At 42.1% G+C, this 20,431-nt stretch overlaps 1 protein-coding gene across 5 annotated transcripts in view; it reads right to left on the bottom strand.

Moving 5' to 3' along the window:
- The window catches only part of LOC106571938 (uncharacterized), a 39,159-nt gene extending 27,665 nt beyond the window's left edge, over nt 1-11,494 (bottom strand). For 2 of the 5 annotated variants that reach the window (XM_082962003.1, XM_082962004.1), the window contains exons 1-3: nt 10,177-10,283; nt 9,197-9,326; nt 8,000-8,893 (exon numbers count right to left, since the gene is read on the bottom strand). In XM_082962003.1, the coding sequence (XP_082818129.1) occupies nt 8,000-8,893; nt 9,197-9,326; nt 10,177-10,179 (1,027 nt within the window). In that variant the 5' untranslated portion in view covers nt 10,180-10,283. Of the gene's footprint in view, nt 1-7,999; nt 8,894-9,196; nt 9,327-10,176; nt 10,284-11,295 lie in introns of those variants that run through there. The other 3 variants (XM_082962001.1, XM_082962002.1, XM_082962000.1) reach the window with 3 other exon arrangements.
- Nucleotides 11,495-20,431: the final 8,937 nt, after the last annotated feature.

The raw sequence follows: 20,431 nt of genomic DNA on the forward strand, positions 1-20,431 counted from the left end.
ATTTACATTACTTTGTTTTTACACTGCTGCTACTTGCTGTTTATTATCTATATATATAGTCACTTTACAAATTACTGACTAACCTGCACCCCCACACATTGTCTCGGTACCAGTACCCCCTGTATATAGCCTCGTTATTGTTATGCAATTTTCCTTTCAGACCCTTTACTTAGTACTTTGTTGAAGAACCTTGGGCATCGATTACAGCCTCGAGTCTTCATTGGTAAGACGCTACATGCATGGCACACCTGTATTTGGGGAGTTTCTCCCATTCTTCTCTGCAGATCCTCTCAAGTTCTGTCAAGTTGGATTGGGAGGGTCGCTACACAGCTATTTTCAGCTCTCTCCAGTCCGGGCTCTAGCTAGACCACTCAAGGACATTCAGAGACTTGTCCCGAAGCCACTCCTGCGTTGTCTTCGCTTTATGCTTAGGGTCATTGTCCTGTTGGAAGGTGAACCTTCGCCACAAATCAAATCAAACTTTATTTGCCACATGCGCCGAATACAACAAGTGTAGACTTTACCATGAAATGCTTACTTCCAAGCCCTTAACCAAAAGTGCAGTTCAAGAAGAAGAAAATATTTACCAACTAGGCTAAAATAAAGTAATAATAAAAAGTAACACAATAAGAATAACGAGGCAATATTTTTTATTTTATTTAACTAGGCAAGTCAGTTAAGAACAAATTCTTATTTACAATGACAGCCTAGGAACAGTGGATTAACTGCCTTGTTCAGGGGAAGAACGACAGATTTTTACCTTGTCAGCTCAGGGATTCAATCTAGCAACCATATGGTTACTGGCCCAACGCTCTAACCACTAGGCTACCTGCCGCCCCTATATACAGGGGGAACCGGTACCGAGTCAGTGTGCAGGGATACAGGCTAGTTGAGGTAATCTGTACATGTGAGTAGGGGGGGGGTCGATGTAAATTGTCCAGTGTACTTTGCACCGTTCATCTTTCCCTCGATCCTGACTAGTCTCCCAGTCCCTGCCACTGAAAAACATCCCCACTGCATGATGCTGCCAACACCATGCTTCACCATAGGGATGGTGCCAGGTTTCCTCTAGAAGTGACGCGTGACATTCAGGCCAAAGAGTTCAATATCTTGGTTTCATCCGACCAGAGAATCTTGTTTCTCATGGTCTGAGAGTCCTTTAAATGCCTTTCTGCAAATTACAAGCAGGCTTTCATGTGCCTTTTACAGAGGAGTGGCTTCCATTTGGCCACTACCATAAAGGCCTGATTGGAGTGATGCAGAGATGGTTGTCCTTCTCCAAGGTTTTCCCATCTCCACAGAGGAACTCTGGAGCTCTGTCAGAATGAGCATCAGGTTCTTGGTCACCTCCCTGACCAAGGCCGTTATCCCCCGATTGCTCAGATTGGCAGGGAAGCCAGCTCTAGGAAGACTCTTGGTGGTTCCAAACTAGGTCCATTTAAGAATGATGGAGGCCAATGTGTTCTTGGGGACCTTCACTGCTGCAGAAATGGTTTGGTCCCCTCTCCAGATCTATGCCTAACACAATCCTGTCTCGGAGCTCTACTGACAATTCCTTCGACCTCATGGCGTGTTTTTTGCTCTGACATGCACTGTCAACTGTGGGACCTTATACAGACAGGATTGACAGTAGATTGGCAAGATGGCGCCGACAGAGAGGGCTGCCTCACCTCTAGTCCTTAAGGGAAAAAATAAAACTGTTTCCAAAGTGTTAATACATACAGTCAGGAAGAACTATTGGATATCAGAGCGACGTCAACTTACCAGCACCACGACCAGGAATACGACTTTCCCGAAGCGGATCTTTTGTCCAAATTTGAACTGATTCCAGAGGCTGACCCAAAACAACGTCGCCACAGAAGAGGAAGACGGAGCGGCCTTCTGGTCAGACTTCGGCGGCGCGCACACCACCCACCGCTTCCAAGTATATTACTCACTAATGTCCAGTCTCTAGATTACAAGGTTGACGAAATTAGGACAGGGGTTGCTTTCCAGAGCAACATCAGGGATTGTAACATACTCTGTTTCACAGAAACATGGCTCTCGGGATATGCTGTCGGAGTCTATACAGTCACCCGGATTTTTTTGTGTCACGCCAACAGAAATAAACATGTCTCTGGGAAGAAGAAGGGCGGGGGTGTATGTTTCATGATTAATTAACGACTCATGGTGTAATTGTAACAGCATACAAGAACTCAAGTCCCTTGGTTCACCTGACCTAGAATTCCTCACAATCAAATGCCGACTGCATTATCTCCCAAGAGAATTCTCATCGGTTATTGTCAATAGCGCCTCTTCACCCTCAGGAAGCTGAAGAAATTTGGCTTGTCACCCAAAACCCTCAAACTTTTACAGATGCACAATTGCGAGCCTCCTGTCGGGCTGTATCGCCTCCTGGTACGGCAAATGCACCGCTCACAACCGCAGGGCTCTCCAGAGGGTGGTGCGGTCTGCACAACGCATCACCGGGGACAAACTACCTGCACTCCAGTACACCTACGGCCCCTGATGTCACAGCAAGGCCAAAAAGATCATCAAGGACAACATCCACCCGAGCCACTGCTTGTTCACCCCGCTACCATCCAGAACGCAAGGTCAGTACAGGTGCATCAAAGCTTGGACCAAGAGATAGAAAAATATCTTCTATCTCAAGGCCATCAGACTGTTAAACAGCCATCACTAACACAGAGAGGCTGCTGCCCACAAACTTCAGATCCTTGGCCACTTGAATAAATGGATCACTAGTCACTTTAAATAATGCCACTTTAATGTTTACTTATCTTACATTAGTCATATGTACATAGTGTATTTTATACCATCTATTGCACCTTGCTTATGCCACTCATCCATATACTTATATGTTCATATTCTCATTCACCCCTTTAGATATGTGTGTATTAGGTAGTTGTGGTGGAATTGTTAGATTACTTATTTGATATTGCTGCACAGTCGGAACTAGAAGCACAAGCATTTCGCTACACTCGCAATAACATCTACTAACCATGTGTATGTGACCGATAAAATTTGATTTGATTTTGTGTGCCTTTACAAATCATGTCCAATCAATTTAATTTACCACAGGTGGACTCCAATCAAGTTGTAGAAACATATCAAGGATGATCAATGGAAACAGGATGCACCCGAGTTCAATTTTGAGACTCATAGCAAACGGTCTGAATACTTATGTAAATAAGGTATTTCTGTTAGCAACAATTACTTGTTTTCGCTTTGTCATTATGGGGTATTGTGTGTAGATTGATGGGGGTATTTTATCCATTTTAGAAAAAGTAACTAAAGTTACTTTGAAAAAGTATTTTACTACATCCAAACTGCTGTGAAAAATAGTCATATTTAAATCTAAAATGTCACAAAAAGAACAAATCACCATGGCAGTCATATGTTAAGAATGTGTAATTTCTCCTATTAAACACAAAAACAATAACTAGGCAAGTCTGATGCCAAAAAAATGAGGTTATTAAAATTGTTTACTTCACACATGTTTTCTTTTTGAGAAAAAAAAAGTAGTGTAGATTAAATAGTTAGCTATACGGCAAATGAATTTAGTTCAACTGCCACCAAGCTAAATGGGTGCTACACGTTAGTTGTGGAGAAGTACGCAGTCCAGGCTACAGAGAGGCTGAGCTGAGAATAACATCAGGACTAGAATGCCAACTCCATCACTACCTGGCATCACAGGCTACAGAGAGGCTGAGCTGAGAATGACATCAGGACTAGAATGCCAACTCCATCACTACCTGGCATCACAGGCTACAGAGAGGCTGAGCTGAGGACGACATCAGGACTAGAATGCCAACTCCATCACTACCTTGCATCACAGGCTACAGAGAGGCTGAGGATAACGTCAGAGTCAGCATGCCAACTGCATCACCATCATCTGGCGTCCCCATCAAACGACCATCTAACTCAGTTTAGGAGCCTGAGATCGCTGATCTACGTAAGGAATCCAGCTTTATGGCTATGATGATGTCATCCTGCCGTTTGTTTTGTTAAGTTTACAGTATATAATGTATACAGTGCGTTCGTAAAATATTCAGACCCCTTGACTTTTTCCACATTGTTACGTTACAGCCTTGTTCTAAAACTGATTAAATAAAAATGTTCATCCTCATCGATCTACACACAATACCCCATAATGACAAAGCAAAAACATGTTATTGTGTGTAGATCGATGAGGATTAACATTTTTATTTAATCAGTTTTAGAACAAGGCTGTAACGTAAACAAATTTCGGAAAAAGTCAAGGGGTCTGAATACTTTACGAATGCACTGTATATGTAACCCAACTATGCCTAGTAGGCTAGGTCTACTGTGTAGACTAGGTCTACTGTGTAGGCTAGGTCTACTGTGTAGGCTAGGTCTACTGTGTAGGCTAGGTCTACTGTGTAGGCTAGGTCTACTGTGTAGGCTAGGTCTACTGTGTAGGCTAGGTCGAAGGTTTTCGACTCTGTCAATCACCACATTCTTATCGGCAGACTCAACAGCCTTGGTTTCTCAAACGACTGCCTCGCCTAGTTCACCAACTACTTCACAGATAGAGTTCAGTGTGTCAAATCGGAGGGCCTGTTGTCCGGACCTCTGGCAGTCTATAGGGGTGCCACAGGGTTCAGTTCTCGGGCCAACTCTTTTCTCTGTATACATCAATGATGTCGCTCTTGCTGCTGGTGATTCTCTGATCCACCTCCACGCAGACAATACCATTCTGTATACTTCTGGCCCTTCGTTGGACACTTAACTAAACTCCAGACGAGCTTCAACGCCATACAACTTTCCTTCCGTGGCCTCCAACTGCTCTTAAATGCAAGTAAAACTAAATGCATGCTCTTCAACCGATCGCTACTAGCACTTGCCCGCCCGTCCAGCATCACTACTCAGGACGGTTCTGACTTCCAGACTCACATTAAGCATCTCCAATCCAAAATTAAATCTAGAATCGGCTTCCTATTTCGCAACAAAGCATCCTTCACTCATGCTGCCAAACATATTAGAGGTCGACTGATTATGATTTTTCAACGCCGATACCGATTATTGGAGGATCCAAAGAAAAACGATACCAATTATTGGAGGATCAACAAAATCCGGTGCCGATTAAATATTTGTAATAATGACAATTACAACAATACTGAATGAACACTTATTTTAACTTAATATAATACATCAATAAAATCAATTTAGTCTCAAATAAATAATGAAACATGTTCAATTTGGTTTAAATAATGCAAACACAAAGTGTAACAGAAAGTAAAAGTGCAATATGTTCCATGTAAAAAAGCTAACATTTAAGTTCCTTTTAACACAGAGTCTTCAATATTCCTAGTTTTAGGTTGTGGTTATTATATGAATTTATAGGACTATTTCTCTATACCATTTGTATTTCATATACCTTTGACTATTGAATGTTCTTATAGTATTGCCAGCCTAATCTCGGGAGTTGATAGGCTTGAAGTCATAAACAGCACTATGCTTCAAGCATTGCGAAGAGCTGCTGGCAAATGCAGGAAAGTGCTGTTTGAATGAATGCTTACGAGCTTGCTGCTGCCTACCACCGCTCAGTCAGACTGCTCTATCAAATATCAAATCATAGACTTAAGTATAATATAATAAACACACAGAAATACGAGCCTCTGGTCATTAATATGGTCAAATCCGGAAACTATCATTTCGAACACAAAACATTTGTTCTTTCAGTGAAATACGGAACCGTTCCGTATTTTATCAAACGGGTGGCAACCCTAAGTCTAAATATTGCTGTTACATTGCACAATCTTCAATGTTATGTCATAATTATGTAAAATTCTGGCAAATTAATTACGGTCTTTGCTAGGAAGAAAAGGTCTTCACACAGTTCGCAACGAGCCAGGCGGCCCAAACTGCTGCATATACCCTGACTCTGCTTACACTGAACGCAAGCGAATTGACACAATTTCCCTAGTTAATATTGCCTGCTAACATGAATTTCGTTTAACTAAATATGCAAGTTTAAAAAAATATACTTGTGTATTGATTTTAAGAAAGGCATTGATGTTTATGGTTAGGTACATTGGTGCAACGACAGTGCTTTTTTCACAAATGCGCTTTTGTTAAATCATCACCTGTTTGGCGAAGTAGGCCGTGTAGGCATCCAAAAATGCCGATTAGCGATTGTTATGAAAACTTGAAATCGGGCCTAATTAAAATCGGCATGGCCGACCTCTAAAACATACGCTTGTAAAACTGACTATCCTACCGATCCTTGACTTTGGAGATGTCATTTACAAAATAGCCTCCAACACTACTCAGCAAATTGGATGCAGTCTATCCCAGTGCCATCCGTTTTGTCACCAAAGCCCCATATACTACCCACCACTGCGACCTGTATGCTCTCGTTGGCTGGCCCTCGCTTCATATTCGTCGCCAAACCCACTGGCCAAACCCACCCACTGGTCACCTTTAAATCTTTGCTAGGTAAAGCCCCACCTTATCTCAGCTCACTGGTCACCATAGCAGCACCCACCCGTAGCACGCGCTCCAGCAGGTATATTTCACTGGTCACCCCCAAAGCCAATTCCTCCTTTGGCCACCTTTCCCTCCAGTTCTCTGCTGCCAATGACTGGAACGAATTGCAAAAATCACTGAAGCTGGAGACTCATATCTCCCTCACTAACTTTAAGAACCACCTGTCAGAGTAGCTCACAGATCACTGCACATAGCTCATCTGTAAATAGCCCATCCAACTACCTCATCTCCATACCGTTTTCTTTTCTTCTCCTTTGCACCCCAGTATCTCTACTTGCACATTCATCTTCTGCACATCTATCACTCCAGCGTTTAATTGCTAAATTGTAATTATTTCGCCACTATGGCCATTTTATTGCCTTACCTCCCTTACCTTACCTAATTTGCACACACTGCATATAGACTTTTTATATTGTGTTATTGACTGTATGTTTGTTTATTCCATGTGTAACTCTGGGTTGTTGTTTGTGTCGCTCTTCTTTGCTTTATCTTGGCCAGGTCACAGTTGTAAATGAGAACTTGTTCTCAACTAGCCTACCTGGTTAAATAATGGTGAAATAAAAAAATAAAATACTGTGTAGGCTAGATCTAGTGCGTAGCCTGTTTGTAAAAGAATGTTTAGCATTTATTTAAGAGGACCAAAATGGAAATACGTTTAACTTTGTGTAATCCCCAATAATTTTACATTATTTTAATTTAACCTTTATTTAACTAGGCAAGTCAGTTAAGATCAAATTCTTATTTACAATGACGGCCTACCCCCGGGAAACCCCCCCCCCTAACCCGGACGACGCTGGGCCCCCCTATGGGGCTCCCGATCACGGCCGGTTGTGACACAGCCTGGGAACGAACCAGGGTATGTAGTGACGCCTCTAGCACTGCAATGCAGTGCCTTAGACCGCTGTGCCACTCACGAGGCCAATGTATTGTGTAATTGTGTTTTAAAAATTGTCAAATAAATAGAACACTTTTCCCATGTGTTTTTTCCTTCACAGACCATGAAATGATGAATGCTTCCTAAATATTTCGATGCATTATTAACTTTGTGTATGGTTTCCTAGAAACAAGGAGCGGCTCAACTTACCCCACTCTCCCCTAAATGAAAAGAAGCCTAGTTAACTTATGAAGTGGAAAAAGTAGACGCTTTGAGAATACACTGAAATATATGTTTTCATATCGGCAAAGGTTTTCAGTTCTGTCATGGAAACAGTGTTTTTATTAAATCTGCTTAGCGAATTAAATTACTGACAGCTGAGACACTGATTAGGCCTAATTGAATGTAATTGAGTCATCGTTTGGAAAGAAAAATCGCTTTGAAATAGGTATTTCGAACTGCAGTGATATATGGTGCCGTTTCCACAGACACTGGCTCTAGTGACCATATGAAAAGGAAACAGGGGAACAGATACTTACTTCTTCAGTGCCATAAAAAAAAAGACTAGGTTACTCTGAAAACTTGCCACCTGTGTAAATATTTAAATCTTACCTTGCATGATAGCAGGCATCCCCACAGAACCTCCATGGGGACTCCTCTCCCTGGTCTGGCTCTGGGGCGATCCACTATCCGCCATTGTCGAGGGTGACATCATTGGGACAGAGGACACCCCCAGGGGGAGGGGGCTGCCAGTGCCTCCCCGACCAATGTGGTGGTGCTGTGGGCTGCCCCGTGGAGGGGTGAAATTTTGGGAGGTTGGGGGCATCATCTGAGCCTGGGACTGAGATTGGGACGGGGGCTGGGGTTGTGGAGCGGGAAGAGGTGGGTGCTGGGGCTGGTAGTAGGGAATCCCATTGGGTACCATGCTGTAGTGCTGAGGTTGCTGCTGGTGTTGCTGCTGGTGGTGTGGGTGGTGGTGCGGGTGGAGGTGCTGCTGTGTCTGTTGGTGAGGGGATGACTGTGGAGGCTGCTGCTGGTGATGCTGTGAGGGCGCAATCCCAGGGTGCACCTGACTCTGGTAGGACCCGTACACACCTTGTGAGTTATACCCCATTGCCATGGCTGCGCTGCTCTGCTGTTGCCCCGGGTTACCCCTGTTCCAGTACTGGCCCCCTGTAAGAGTCACGTTTGGTGGGGCCGCCACAGGTGGCTGACGGGACCCAGGCATGCCCCCGTTCAGTTGGTACTGTCCATGACCCTGGAAGTGGTGCTGGCTCTCTTGCTGCATCCCCCCAGGTGGAGGCTGCTTCTGGTGCATGCCGTGCCCAGGAGACGAGCCCATGGCTGGGCTGTACTGTGGCTGTCCTCCCCACAGGTAGTCGTAGCCCATGCTACTCTGGTGCTGGTTGCTCATGTGGGGGTATGAGGCTGTTGGAAGGTGGGAGCCAGGCACACTAGGCCCAATTACAGTAGTGACGCCATTCACATTCATTTCGCCATTCATATCTGCAAAGGTGGTCAGGGATGAGTCAGATTACTAATTGTTCAGTGTGTTCAATTCACACAGCATCCACAGGTCATGCATCCTGCAATCATAAAATGTCCAGCGAACATCAATTTGTTGTGGTATGATCATGATATTGATTGTTTATGCACCGAACACCTGGTCTAGAGTTACAATATTTTGCTCATTAGAAGGGGCCAAGAGACTAGGGCAGAGAGAGATTAAATATAAATCAGTTATTGATATAGAAAATAGTGAGGCAGAGAGTAACCACAGCAAATGTGGTTAGAGGGGGCTGTACTCACTCTTCCCCTGTGGAGGGAAACTCATGGAGGATCTGTTAGAATAGAGAGAATCCCCTGAGGAGAGTTTCAGTCCTGAGTTAGCAGACACAGAGGAGTGGCTGCCATAGTTGAAATGGTTGTTCGACTCCATCTGAAAAAAAACAGGGAGCACAGACCACAAATCATGAAGAGAAACAAAGAAACCAGAAAAAATATTTTACCTGCATATCAAGTAAAATAAAATAAAAAATCACACCAAACTTCCATGCAGCTGTCTCATAATAGGCTATTTTTACAAGCAGAATACACATGCAATGGATGGTTTTCATAAATAAAATGTGTGTAGTATAAAATAAATAGAAAATAGTATGTGTTATTTTAAAAACAATGTAGCTAGCTAGATCCATACACTAACATTACTTGGTTAGAACTGCAGGCGTCGGCAAGCCTGAGATGGACTATTATGAATGATGACACGGTGTGGAATTAATGATCAAACATTGCCCTCCCATAGCTCCCTAAAAATGTCGCAGTTAGAGCAGCGAAGGGGATGCCCTGGCCAACAAAATAATGGACAATGAACGCCACGGAATGATCCACGGTAGCTAAAGCACAACGGACCCGTTTTGATAACGGGAAAACAATATTTTGGTCTGAGAAATATGTTTTCAAGATAACTACAAGTTGACAAAAAAAGGTATATCGTAGTTTACAACAAGTACATATTGTATGGAACGTCAAACCATTCGTAAACCCAATGTTTAACTGCGTTTTTCAACATCCATCCCACGATAAACAGTAATATTAGCACGAAGAGCTAACTAACACTAGTAGCTAGCTGAAAACATTGGCGTTCTATACTACCGTAGCTCGCTGCAACCTACATGTTTGGGCCGTATCACAAATATATGGTAATGCAATAACCAAAACAGCAGTTAGTAATTTATTAGTTACTTTCGAAAGACATAAAATGTTATTCGATTGTACATAATTCTGCTTACCATCTCACACTGGCTAAGGCTAACTACCACACGTGACCATGCGCTCGCGGATATCACCCCCTGGATGGACCTGGATTTCTCTCCTCCACAGATCAACTAGCTACCTAGATTATCTGTGTAGCTAGCTAAGTGTTCATCGACATAAATCGAAATGTAGCCCCCTGATAAAAAGCCGACATTTTTGTTTCTCACTATGGCTATGTTTAATAAAAAATAATGATTGTTGTACATTTAGTTCATGATAACATGGCTACTAACGTTAGCTTTTTAACGTGTCCAGTTGAAGTTGACTAATGTAATGTTCGCTTGTTAGCTAGCTAGGTCAATATAGCTAAACCATCTAGCTACAGTAGCTAACGTTATCCAGTTGCTTATCAAACGGTCAATAACGAAAACAAAAAGGGCTTCGTAGGGCTTGTAATGTTAGTGAAATTCAATAACAGAATTGCTCGAGCAGTTGCATTAAGCATGTTTCGTTTTGGTATTGTCGATATATTGACTAACTAACGTTTGTTAATTTGTGTACAACAGTATCTACATATTTTCAAATGGACTTTCATTCAAAACTCGCTAGTAGATAAGTGGCTAAAGCTAATTAAATAACGTCATTTCCAACTAGCGAGATAGGCCTATCTGGTTAGCAACACCGGGCGCAGTTAACATTGATTCCATGTCTTTCTCTGCAACAAAAACAATCCTCCAAGGATGTCGTGAGGTGAGATATAGCTAGCTAGTTACATTTAATACAATCGGGTTTACATGATAGAATTTGCTGGTTGTTTCAACATTCGACACATCGAGACCCTTATTAGATAGCGCTTATTTACAATAATCAGCAACTGAAGTTACACCGTAGTGTAAAACTAGGTCGCTAATAACAGTCACAGCGGGTAGTTAGCTACATTAGCTAATACAACTTAAGGAGAATCGAAACAGTGGGTCGTCTTAAGAGTCTCATTCTTGTTTACGTTACTGAACATTTTGGATGCTCTTTTGTTAGCAAGGTAATACACTCGTTGTTTTTGCCGTAACGTTAACGTTAGTTGCCTTAAATTGTGGGACAGTATCATCCTCACACACAAAAGTTTTCGCCATAAAATGTAATTAAAACTGTCTAACCTTGTAATCCTTGGATTTCAAAGGCACCGATGCCTTTGATCCTCCGATTGAACAAATATAGTTGAAGACGGTACAGGCGATGTAAATAATAAACAGGTTTTCGCTAACCTTTGGGTTTCAAATTAGGAAACATGGCTGGTGTTTGAGCGCAGCCATGATTACAGAAGAGAAAGAAATCGAGCCGCAAGAGGAAGTGAATGGGTACACACTACGTGTAGCCTGGTGAGCTCTGGGTCCTACCGCCGAACCATCATAACATTACACTCATCTGATGTATTTAGGCTACACACAAATATGAAGGTATGGATGTATACAGTGTAATTAAAAGTACGTATGAATTTGAGTACAAACACAAATGAGTATGGGAAACCGAGTTAGATAAGTATATTTGGTCTAATACTAGACATAACCTACTGGTACTGAAAATATGAGGTGAGTTATCACAATGTTATTTCAGATTACAAATGTATTTGGCCTGTCATCTCACACATCTCCCCACATTTCTGTCATCAGTGACCATATTGAGCATTTTCCAAGCTAAAAGTGGTGTAAATGAAATGTTCAGCTACATGCAAAACAAATTTCAGCAGCACTCAAACCATCTACATTTTCAATTTTTGTCTGGAGAAACATGTTACTCCGACAACTGGATTGAAGCTTCCTTTGCATGAATTTAAGGGGTGGACCGCTGTGACATCTTCATTTTACCATCATTCAGATCCATGTGGATTTTATGTTTTTTATGTCTAGTGCTCACCTGCTTCAAAACAAATTGCCCTCTGGGAGAAATAAAGTTGAAACTTGAATGTCTCGAGTATAGACATCACGATAAAAGTTTGTGCCATTTTTTATAAAGATAGCCCACTACAAAGTAGGGATATGGTCTCTCACACCATATGGTTCTTGTGTTGAAGGCCTGCAAATTCAGTGTAGTGCATATGTGTGCTGCTCTGCTACTTTTAATATACTTATACAGTGCCACAATTTTATCCTATTCATTTCCTGTTACATTGTTAAACGTCTAACATTTCATGGTAAACGATTCTGTTAATGGATTACTAAGGGATTTTGGCAATGAAGACTATTATCTACTTCACCAGGAACAGATGAACTCATGAATAACATTTTTTATGTATCTTCGTGCAGTTTGAAGGAAGTTGCTAACTAGCATTAGCGCAATGACTGGAGGTCTATGGTATCAGCTAGCATGCTAGTAGATGCCATAGACTTCAGTGGTTGCGTTAACGCTAGTTAGCATTGGCTCACGAAAGTACCTCTAACTTCCTTCATACTGGATGCAGAGACATAATGGTATCCATGAGTTCATCTGACTATTGGGAAGATACAGGGCTTAATTGCCAAAACCCCGAAAGTAAATCCCTTTTAATTAAATGAATGTTTTAATTTTGCAATATTGTGGTATAGGCTACTACATCTCCTATAATGAATTAGGCAAATTTCCAGAATGAGAACATAGATTATATTAAAGGAATAGAACAACCTACATTCTAGGCTTTCATGAATTTATTTTAGTGCGATAAAATTCATGGTAACATAACTGCATGCAGGTGTTTCTATTCATTTCATATGACATTTGTTGAACCCTGCACCTGTCTAATTCTTGGAAGTGCGTTCTACAGTGGCCTACTTTTGAACAGACACACACACTTTATCATTGTGCTAAACATCATTGAACTTTATAAAGAATATCCAATCCTGCAGCAAAAACCTGCTCTTTAGGACACAGGTTACACCACATAATATACAGTGCATTTGGAAAGTATTCAGACCACTTGACATTTTCCACATTTTGTTACGTTACAGCCTTATTCTAAAATTGATTAAATAAAAAAATGATCATCAATCTACACACAATACCACATAATGTCAAAGCAAAAACAGGTTTTTAGATTTTTTTTGCAAATGTATAAAAATAAAACAGAAATACCTAAGTATTCAGACCCTTTGCTGTGAGACTCAAAATTGAGCTCAGGTGTATCCTGTTTCCATTGATCATCCTTGATGTTTCTATGACTTGATTGGAGTCTGTCTGTGGTAAAATCAATTGATTGGACATGATTTGGAAAGGCACACACCTGTCTATATAAGGTCCCACAGCTGACAGTGCATTTCAGAGCAAACACCAAGCCATGAGGTAGAAGGAATTGTTCTTATAGCTCCGTGACAGGATTGTGTCGAGGCACAGATCTGGGGAAGGGTACCAAAACATTTCTGCAGCATTGAACATCCTCAAGAACACATTGGCCTCCATCATTCTTAAATAGAAGAAGTTTGGAACCACCAAGACTCTTCCTAGAGCTAGCTACCTGTCCAAACTGTGCAATCGGGGAAGAAGGGCCTTGGTCAGGGAGGTCACAAAGAACCCAATGGTCACTCTGACAGAGCTCCAGAGTTCCTCTATGGAGATGGGAGAACCTTCCAGAAGGACAACCATCTCTGCAGCACTCCACCAATCAGGCCTTTATGGTAGTGTGGCCAGACGGAAGCCACTCCTCAGTAGAGGCACATGACAGCCTGCTTGTAATTTGCAAAAAGGCACCTAAAGGACTCTCAGACCATGTGAAACAAGATTCCCTGGTCGGATGAAACAAAGATATTGAACTCCTTGGCCTGAATGCCACGCGTCACGTCTGGAGGAAACCTGGCACATCCCTACGGTGAAGCATGGTGGTGGTGGCAGCAGCATGCTGTGGGGATGTTTTCCAGTGGCAGGGACTGGGAGATTAATCAGGATCGAGGAAAAGATGAACGGTGCAAAGTACAGAGATCCTTGATGAAAACCTGCTCCAGAGCGCTCAGGACCTCAGACTGGGGGCGAAGGTTCACCTTCCAACAGGACAATGACCCTAAGCACACAAGACAACACAGTAGTGGCTTCGGGACAAGTCTCTGAATGTCCTTGAGTCGCCCAGCCAGAGCCCGGACTTGAACCCGATCGAACATCTCTGTAGACACCTGAAAATAGCTGTGCAGCGACGCTCCTCATCCAACCTGACAGAGCTTGAGAGGATCTGCAGAGAAGAATAGGGAGAAACTCCCCAAATACAGGTGTCCCAAGCTTGTAGTGTCATACCCAAGAAGACGCAAGACTGTTATCGCTGCCAAATGTGATTCAACCAAGTACTGAGTAAAGGGTCTGAAAACTTATGAAAATGTGATATTTAGTTTTTAATACATTTGCAAAAAATGTTAAAAAACTTTTTTGATTTTGTCATTATGGGGTATTGTGTGTAGATTGAGGGATACAAAAATAATCCGTTTTAGAACTAGGCTGTAACATAACAATGTGAAAAAAGTCAAGGGGTCTAAATATTTTCCAAATGCACCGTATTTAATCTTCTTCAGTTTTGCCAGAGTTTCATTTCACAACAAAATGGGCACATTCAAGAAAAGCATAATAAAACAAATACCATAATATTGTTTACGCAAAATAAAAAGATTGTACTCAAGAATATGATTTTGAATCGATAACTATTGCTGTCTATTGCCATTTCACATTATCCCCTTTATTGTTGAACCCTTTTCAACGCACTACTTCCTCTCGTCTCACACTTCCTAATCGTCTTCCACAGCTTTCATGGCATCACTATTTAATTACTCTCATTCAATACCGAAAACAAAAAGCGGCTCTAGGACCTGACGGGATATCTCCCTCGGAATCATTAGAGCGCAAAGGGTGTCTGGTTAGAATTGAGATGGGAGGTTGTCGTTTAAAGATGCACTATGCAGAAATCAATCCGCCATTTCCTGGTTGCTAAAATTCTAATAGTTCGCCTAATTTCCGTTAATGTGACAAAACAAGGAAGTATAGTGTAGAGAATCATTATACCATCTAAACCGCAGTGAAATATATTTTCCATAACCAAAAAAGTTGAGTATTTTCAGCAGGTGTAGAAAACCGAAAGTAAAATAAGCTAAAACGAAACTTAAGCAAGTGAAGCATAAAAATAGCTCACATTGAACACATCAACCGCTTCATAGGGTGTTTGTATATTCACTCTGGAGTACAAGAGTGCTCTGGGCGTTCGTAAATTCAGAGTGCTGTCAGATTGTCCATTCGTAAATTCAGAGTGTTTCGGTCCCAGAGCTTTCAGATCACACTCTCTTTTGTCTGAGGAGTAGGGTTGTAGGTTTGATCCGAGCATTCTGACCTCACAACAGCAGTCGAGCACCCAAACTAAGTTGCAAAACACATCTACATTTAAATGATACAAATGAGAGAACACCCAACTATGACCATTTTACTTGCCCTAGCAGAGCCGGTTAGGCTGTTTTCATGTTATCTAGAGCAATGGTGACTAACTGCTGCTGGCAACAATTCAATTACGTTTACTTGCCGACTTTTACTGACACCTGTCATATTCAACAGATGTAGCGTGTTCGCAAATCAAATCACATTTTTATTGGTCACATACACATGGTTAGCAGATGTTAATGAGAGTGTAGCGAAATGCTTGTGCTTCTAGTTCCGACAGTGCAGTAACATCTAACAAGTAATCTAACAATTCCCCAACAACTACCTAATACACACATATCTAAAGGGGTTAATGAGAATATGAACATATAAGTATATGGATGAGTGGCATAAGCGAGGTGCAATAAATGGTATAAAATACAGTATGTACATATGATATGAGTAATGTAAGATATGTAAACATTAAAGTGGCATTATTTAAAGTGACTAGTGATCCATTTATTCAAGTGGCCAGTGATTGGGTCTCAATGTAGCCTCTCTGAGTTAGTGATTGCTGTTTAGCAGTGTGATGGCAGAAGCTGTTTTTCAGTCTCTCGGTCCCGGCTTTGATGCACCTGTACTGACCTCGCCTTCTGGATGGTAGCGGTGAGAACAGGCAGTGGCTCAGGTGGTTGTCCTTGATAGGGTTGCACAGTTTGGGGAATATTCAGAGGTGGAAACATTCTGTGGGAATATATGGATATATATGCAAATTAATATTAACATAATTTAAATGTAGATGTTTTTTGCATTGGATATATTTACCATATCATATGGAGACCGAAACCTTTAACCTTATAATAAATTAGACATAATTGCAAATTATTAAATCCATCCAATAGAAATAAAAACAACAATTTAGTTACGAATTGAACTTTAATTAAATGAGTTAACTCTTCACATGGGATGATTTCACTGAACAACAAAAAGGAATATTGAATGCTCCCCAATGATCCATCGCATCTCCAAAAACGTTTTCAACATACATCTGTAAAATGATAGTCCAGAAACTAAAGCTTTGGTTGTCTTCCTCTCAGGATTCCATGTCTTCTCCCTGGACCTGTTCAATGTCCACCTCTTGAACATCAGACTCTGAGGCCTCATCTTCACTGTCACTTTCCAACCTTGTTGAGGATGGCTTGTTGTCAGGCTCAAATTTGCCCGGATGGCCACCAATTCTTCAACCCTTGTATTGGTCAGCCTGTTGCGTGCTTTGGTGTGTGTGTTCCCAAACAAGGACCATTTGCGCTCTGAGGCGGCTGATTTTGGTGGGATTTGGAGGATGATGGAGGCAACAGGGGAAAGAGCCTCAGATCCACAAAGTCCCTTCCACCGGGTGGCTGATGAGATATGTTGGCACGACTGCTATATTGCATCTCCATCCCAAAGCCTATGCTTGGAAGTGTACTTCACCAGACTGTCAAGAACCTTGCCCTCATCCAGGCCAAGGTGGCGAGAAACGGTATTGATGACACCATAGGCCTTGTTGATCTCTGCACCAGACAGGATGCTCTTGCCAGCATACTTGGGGTCCAACATGTAACCTGGGCTTCAGGCAGAAGTCTTCACGCTTTTTGATGTATTTCAGAACTGCAGTTTCCTCTGCTTGTAGCAACAGTGAAGTGGGCAGGGCAGTATGGATTTCTTCTCTTACATCTGCAAGCAGAGTCTGAACATCACACAGGATGGCATTGTCTCCCTCAATCCATGCATTGGCTACTGCTATAGGTTTCAGGAGTTTCAGGCTGCTTACCACTCTCTCCCAAAATACATCATCCAGGAGGATCCTCTTGATGGGGCTGTCCATATCGGCAGACTGTGATATGGCCATTTCTTGGAGAGACTCCTTCCCCGCCAGGAGACTGTCAAACATGACAACACCACCCCAACGTGTGTTGCTGGGCAGCTTCAATGTGGTTCTCTTATTCTTCTCACTTTGCTTGGTGAGGTAGATTGCTGCTATAACTTGATGACCCTTCACATACCTAACCATTTCCTTGGCTCGCTTGTAGAGTGTATCCATTGTTTTCAGTGCCATGATGTCCTCGAGGAGCAGATTCAATGCATGAGCAGCACAGCCAATGGGTGTGATGTGAGGGTAGGACTCCTCCACTTTAGACCAAGCAGCCTGCATGTTCGCAGCATTGTCTGTCACCAGTGCAAATACCTTCTGTGGTCCAAGGTCATTGATGACTGCCTTCAGCTCATCTGCAATGTAGAGACCGGTGTGTCTGTTGTCCCTTGTGTCTGTGCTCTTGTAGAATACTGGTTGAGGGGTGGAGATGATATAGATAATTATTCCTTGCCCACGAACATTCGACCACCGATCAAAGATGATTGCAATAGTCTGGTTTCTCTATGATTTGCTTGACCTTCACTTGAACTCTGTTGAACTCTGCATCCAGCAAATGAGTAGATAAAGCATGTCTGGTTGGAGGGGTGTATGCTGGGCGAAGAACATTCAGAAATCTCTTCCAATGCACATTGCCTGTGAGCATCAGAGATGAACCAGTTGCATACACAGCTCGAGCAAGACATTCATCAGCATTTCTCTGACTACGTTCCTCCAATGAGTCAAAAAAACGTATAATTCCAGGAGGACCATGAGCTGTTGCTATCGGTAAGGTGTCTGATTCATCATTTACTTGAAAATAAGGGAAAGCCGCACACCCTAGGAGCTCAGATGCAAAAATGTAATGTTTGCATCTGAGCTCCTAGGGTGTGCGGCTCTCCCTTATTTTCAAGTTTTCTACTCCGCTAGCCAGCACCTCGCCTTAATAGGTGTGCGTTTCTTTTTCTTCTAGATGATTCATCATTTACACCTCGAATAGAGGTAGAGAGACTTTTGTCAGAGGTTGCTTGTTGTGAGCGCTGAGGGAACTTTATGCACTTGGCCAGATGATTCTGCATCTTTGTTGCATTCTTCACATATGATTTGGCACAGTATTTGCAAATGTACACAGCCTTTCCTTATACATTAGATGCAGCGAAATGTCTCCACACATCAGATAGTGCCCGTGGCAATTTCCTGTAAAGATTAGGGGGGAAAAGTTAGAAGAAAACCCCAGATACAATTCCATGTACAGATAAATAGTTAAGCAGTTAGATTAAACAACTCCTTTGTAAGATACATTTTTTAAAATGAAACATGTATGGGAACAGGTGAATTAGCACTCCTCAGTTAGCAGGCTCAAGTAAGCTAAAACCCACACGGTAGCAAAAATTAACTTGCAGAAATTGTTAAGTTAGAAATGATTGAAACACACGTTGCTGTAGGCTACTATTTACTAGTTAACAAAAAATCATGTATGTCATATAAAATATATTCACCCCACCCAGTATTGTAATCAAAACTTACCAGAAAGCATGTTGTCCTTGGCTCAGACAGTGTAGTAGTGTGGGCTCAATAGCATCTCATTAGCGTGCAAGATCTTGAGAATCAGCTGTACATATGAGGGCTCAATTAGCATCTCATTAGTGTACAAGATCTTGAGAATCAGCTGTACATGTGAGGGCTCAATTAGCATCTCATTAGTGTACAAGATCTTGAGAATCAGCTGTACATGAGATGGAAGAGTGCATTGCACATGATGGAAGAATTCACTGTGCAAGCAGAGGGTTGCAATTCCATTGAATTGGGGATAGTTTAACCAAAATATGCCACAAGACCTAGAATTGCCTTATGTGTATCCCACAAAAAAGGTTCACTGTTATAAGCTAACTTTTCAGATGAATTTAAGCAAAATTCCCCAAATTCTCGGGCTTTATTTCCCATTTTCCGGAAAGATTCCGACCCTCTGCAACCCTACTTGATCTTTTTGGCCTTCCTGTGACATCGGGTGCTGTAGGTGTCATGGAAGGCAGGTAGTTTGCCCCCGGTGATGCGTTGTGCAGACCGCACCACCCTCTGGAAAGCCTTGCGGTTGAGTGCGGTGAAGTTGCCGTACAAGGCTGTGATACAGCCCGACAGGATGCTCTCGATTGTGCACTTGTAAAAGTTTGTCAGGGTTTTGGGTGACAAGCCACATTTCTTCAGCCTCCTGAGGTTGAAGAGGCGCTGTTGCTCCTTCTTCACCACACTGTCTGTGGGTGGACCATTATAGTTTGTGATGTGTTCGCCTAGGAACTTAAAACTTTCCACCTTCTCCACTGCTGTCCCTTTGATGTGGATAGGGGGGGGGGGGTGCTCACTCTGCTGTTTCCTGAAGTCCACAATCATCTCCTTTGTTTTGTTGACTTTGAGTGAGAGGTTGTTTATCTCAAACCACACTCCGAGTGCCCACACCTCCTCCCTGTAGGCTGTCTCATCGTCGTTTGGTAATCAAGCCAACTACAAACTTGATGATTGATTGCTCTGAAATCTGATTAGATAGCCAGAGTGAATTTACTAACACACACTTAGACTTGTTTTCAATGAGAATTACATATATACAACTCACATGAATTTAGTCATCCCTAAAGTTACATATTGCAGCTTTAATAAACAATTACAAAAATACCTACATAAATTGAAATAACTATGTACATTTATATATTTTTAGTGACACTTCACCCATCACACTGGAACTGAACGCAGTATGCTTTTTTTATATAGCCCTATTCTCATTTTAGTGTAATTAATTAGACAGATACTGATTCTATATGTACTTTGACATTTAATGCTTGTTGTGCAGATAAAAATAGTTCTCGGTGGCCATCGTTCAGCCTCTCCATCCCCTATACCTGGTGGTCATCCGCTGCTCGGACATGTCACTCTCCTCTCCATCATTTCACGTTTTCACCCTGAAAGAACGGATGATAACCAACGATACAATATATCCTCAAATGTTGATTATAAACTGGGTGTTTCGAGCCCCGATTGCTGATTGACAAAACATTTAT

Source organism: Salmo salar, chromosome 15 (genome assembly GCF_965601325.2).
Source record: "Salmo salar chromosome 15, fSalSal1, whole genome shotgun sequence".
NCBI lineage: Eukaryota > Metazoa > Chordata > Actinopteri > Salmoniformes > Salmonidae > Salmo > Salmo salar.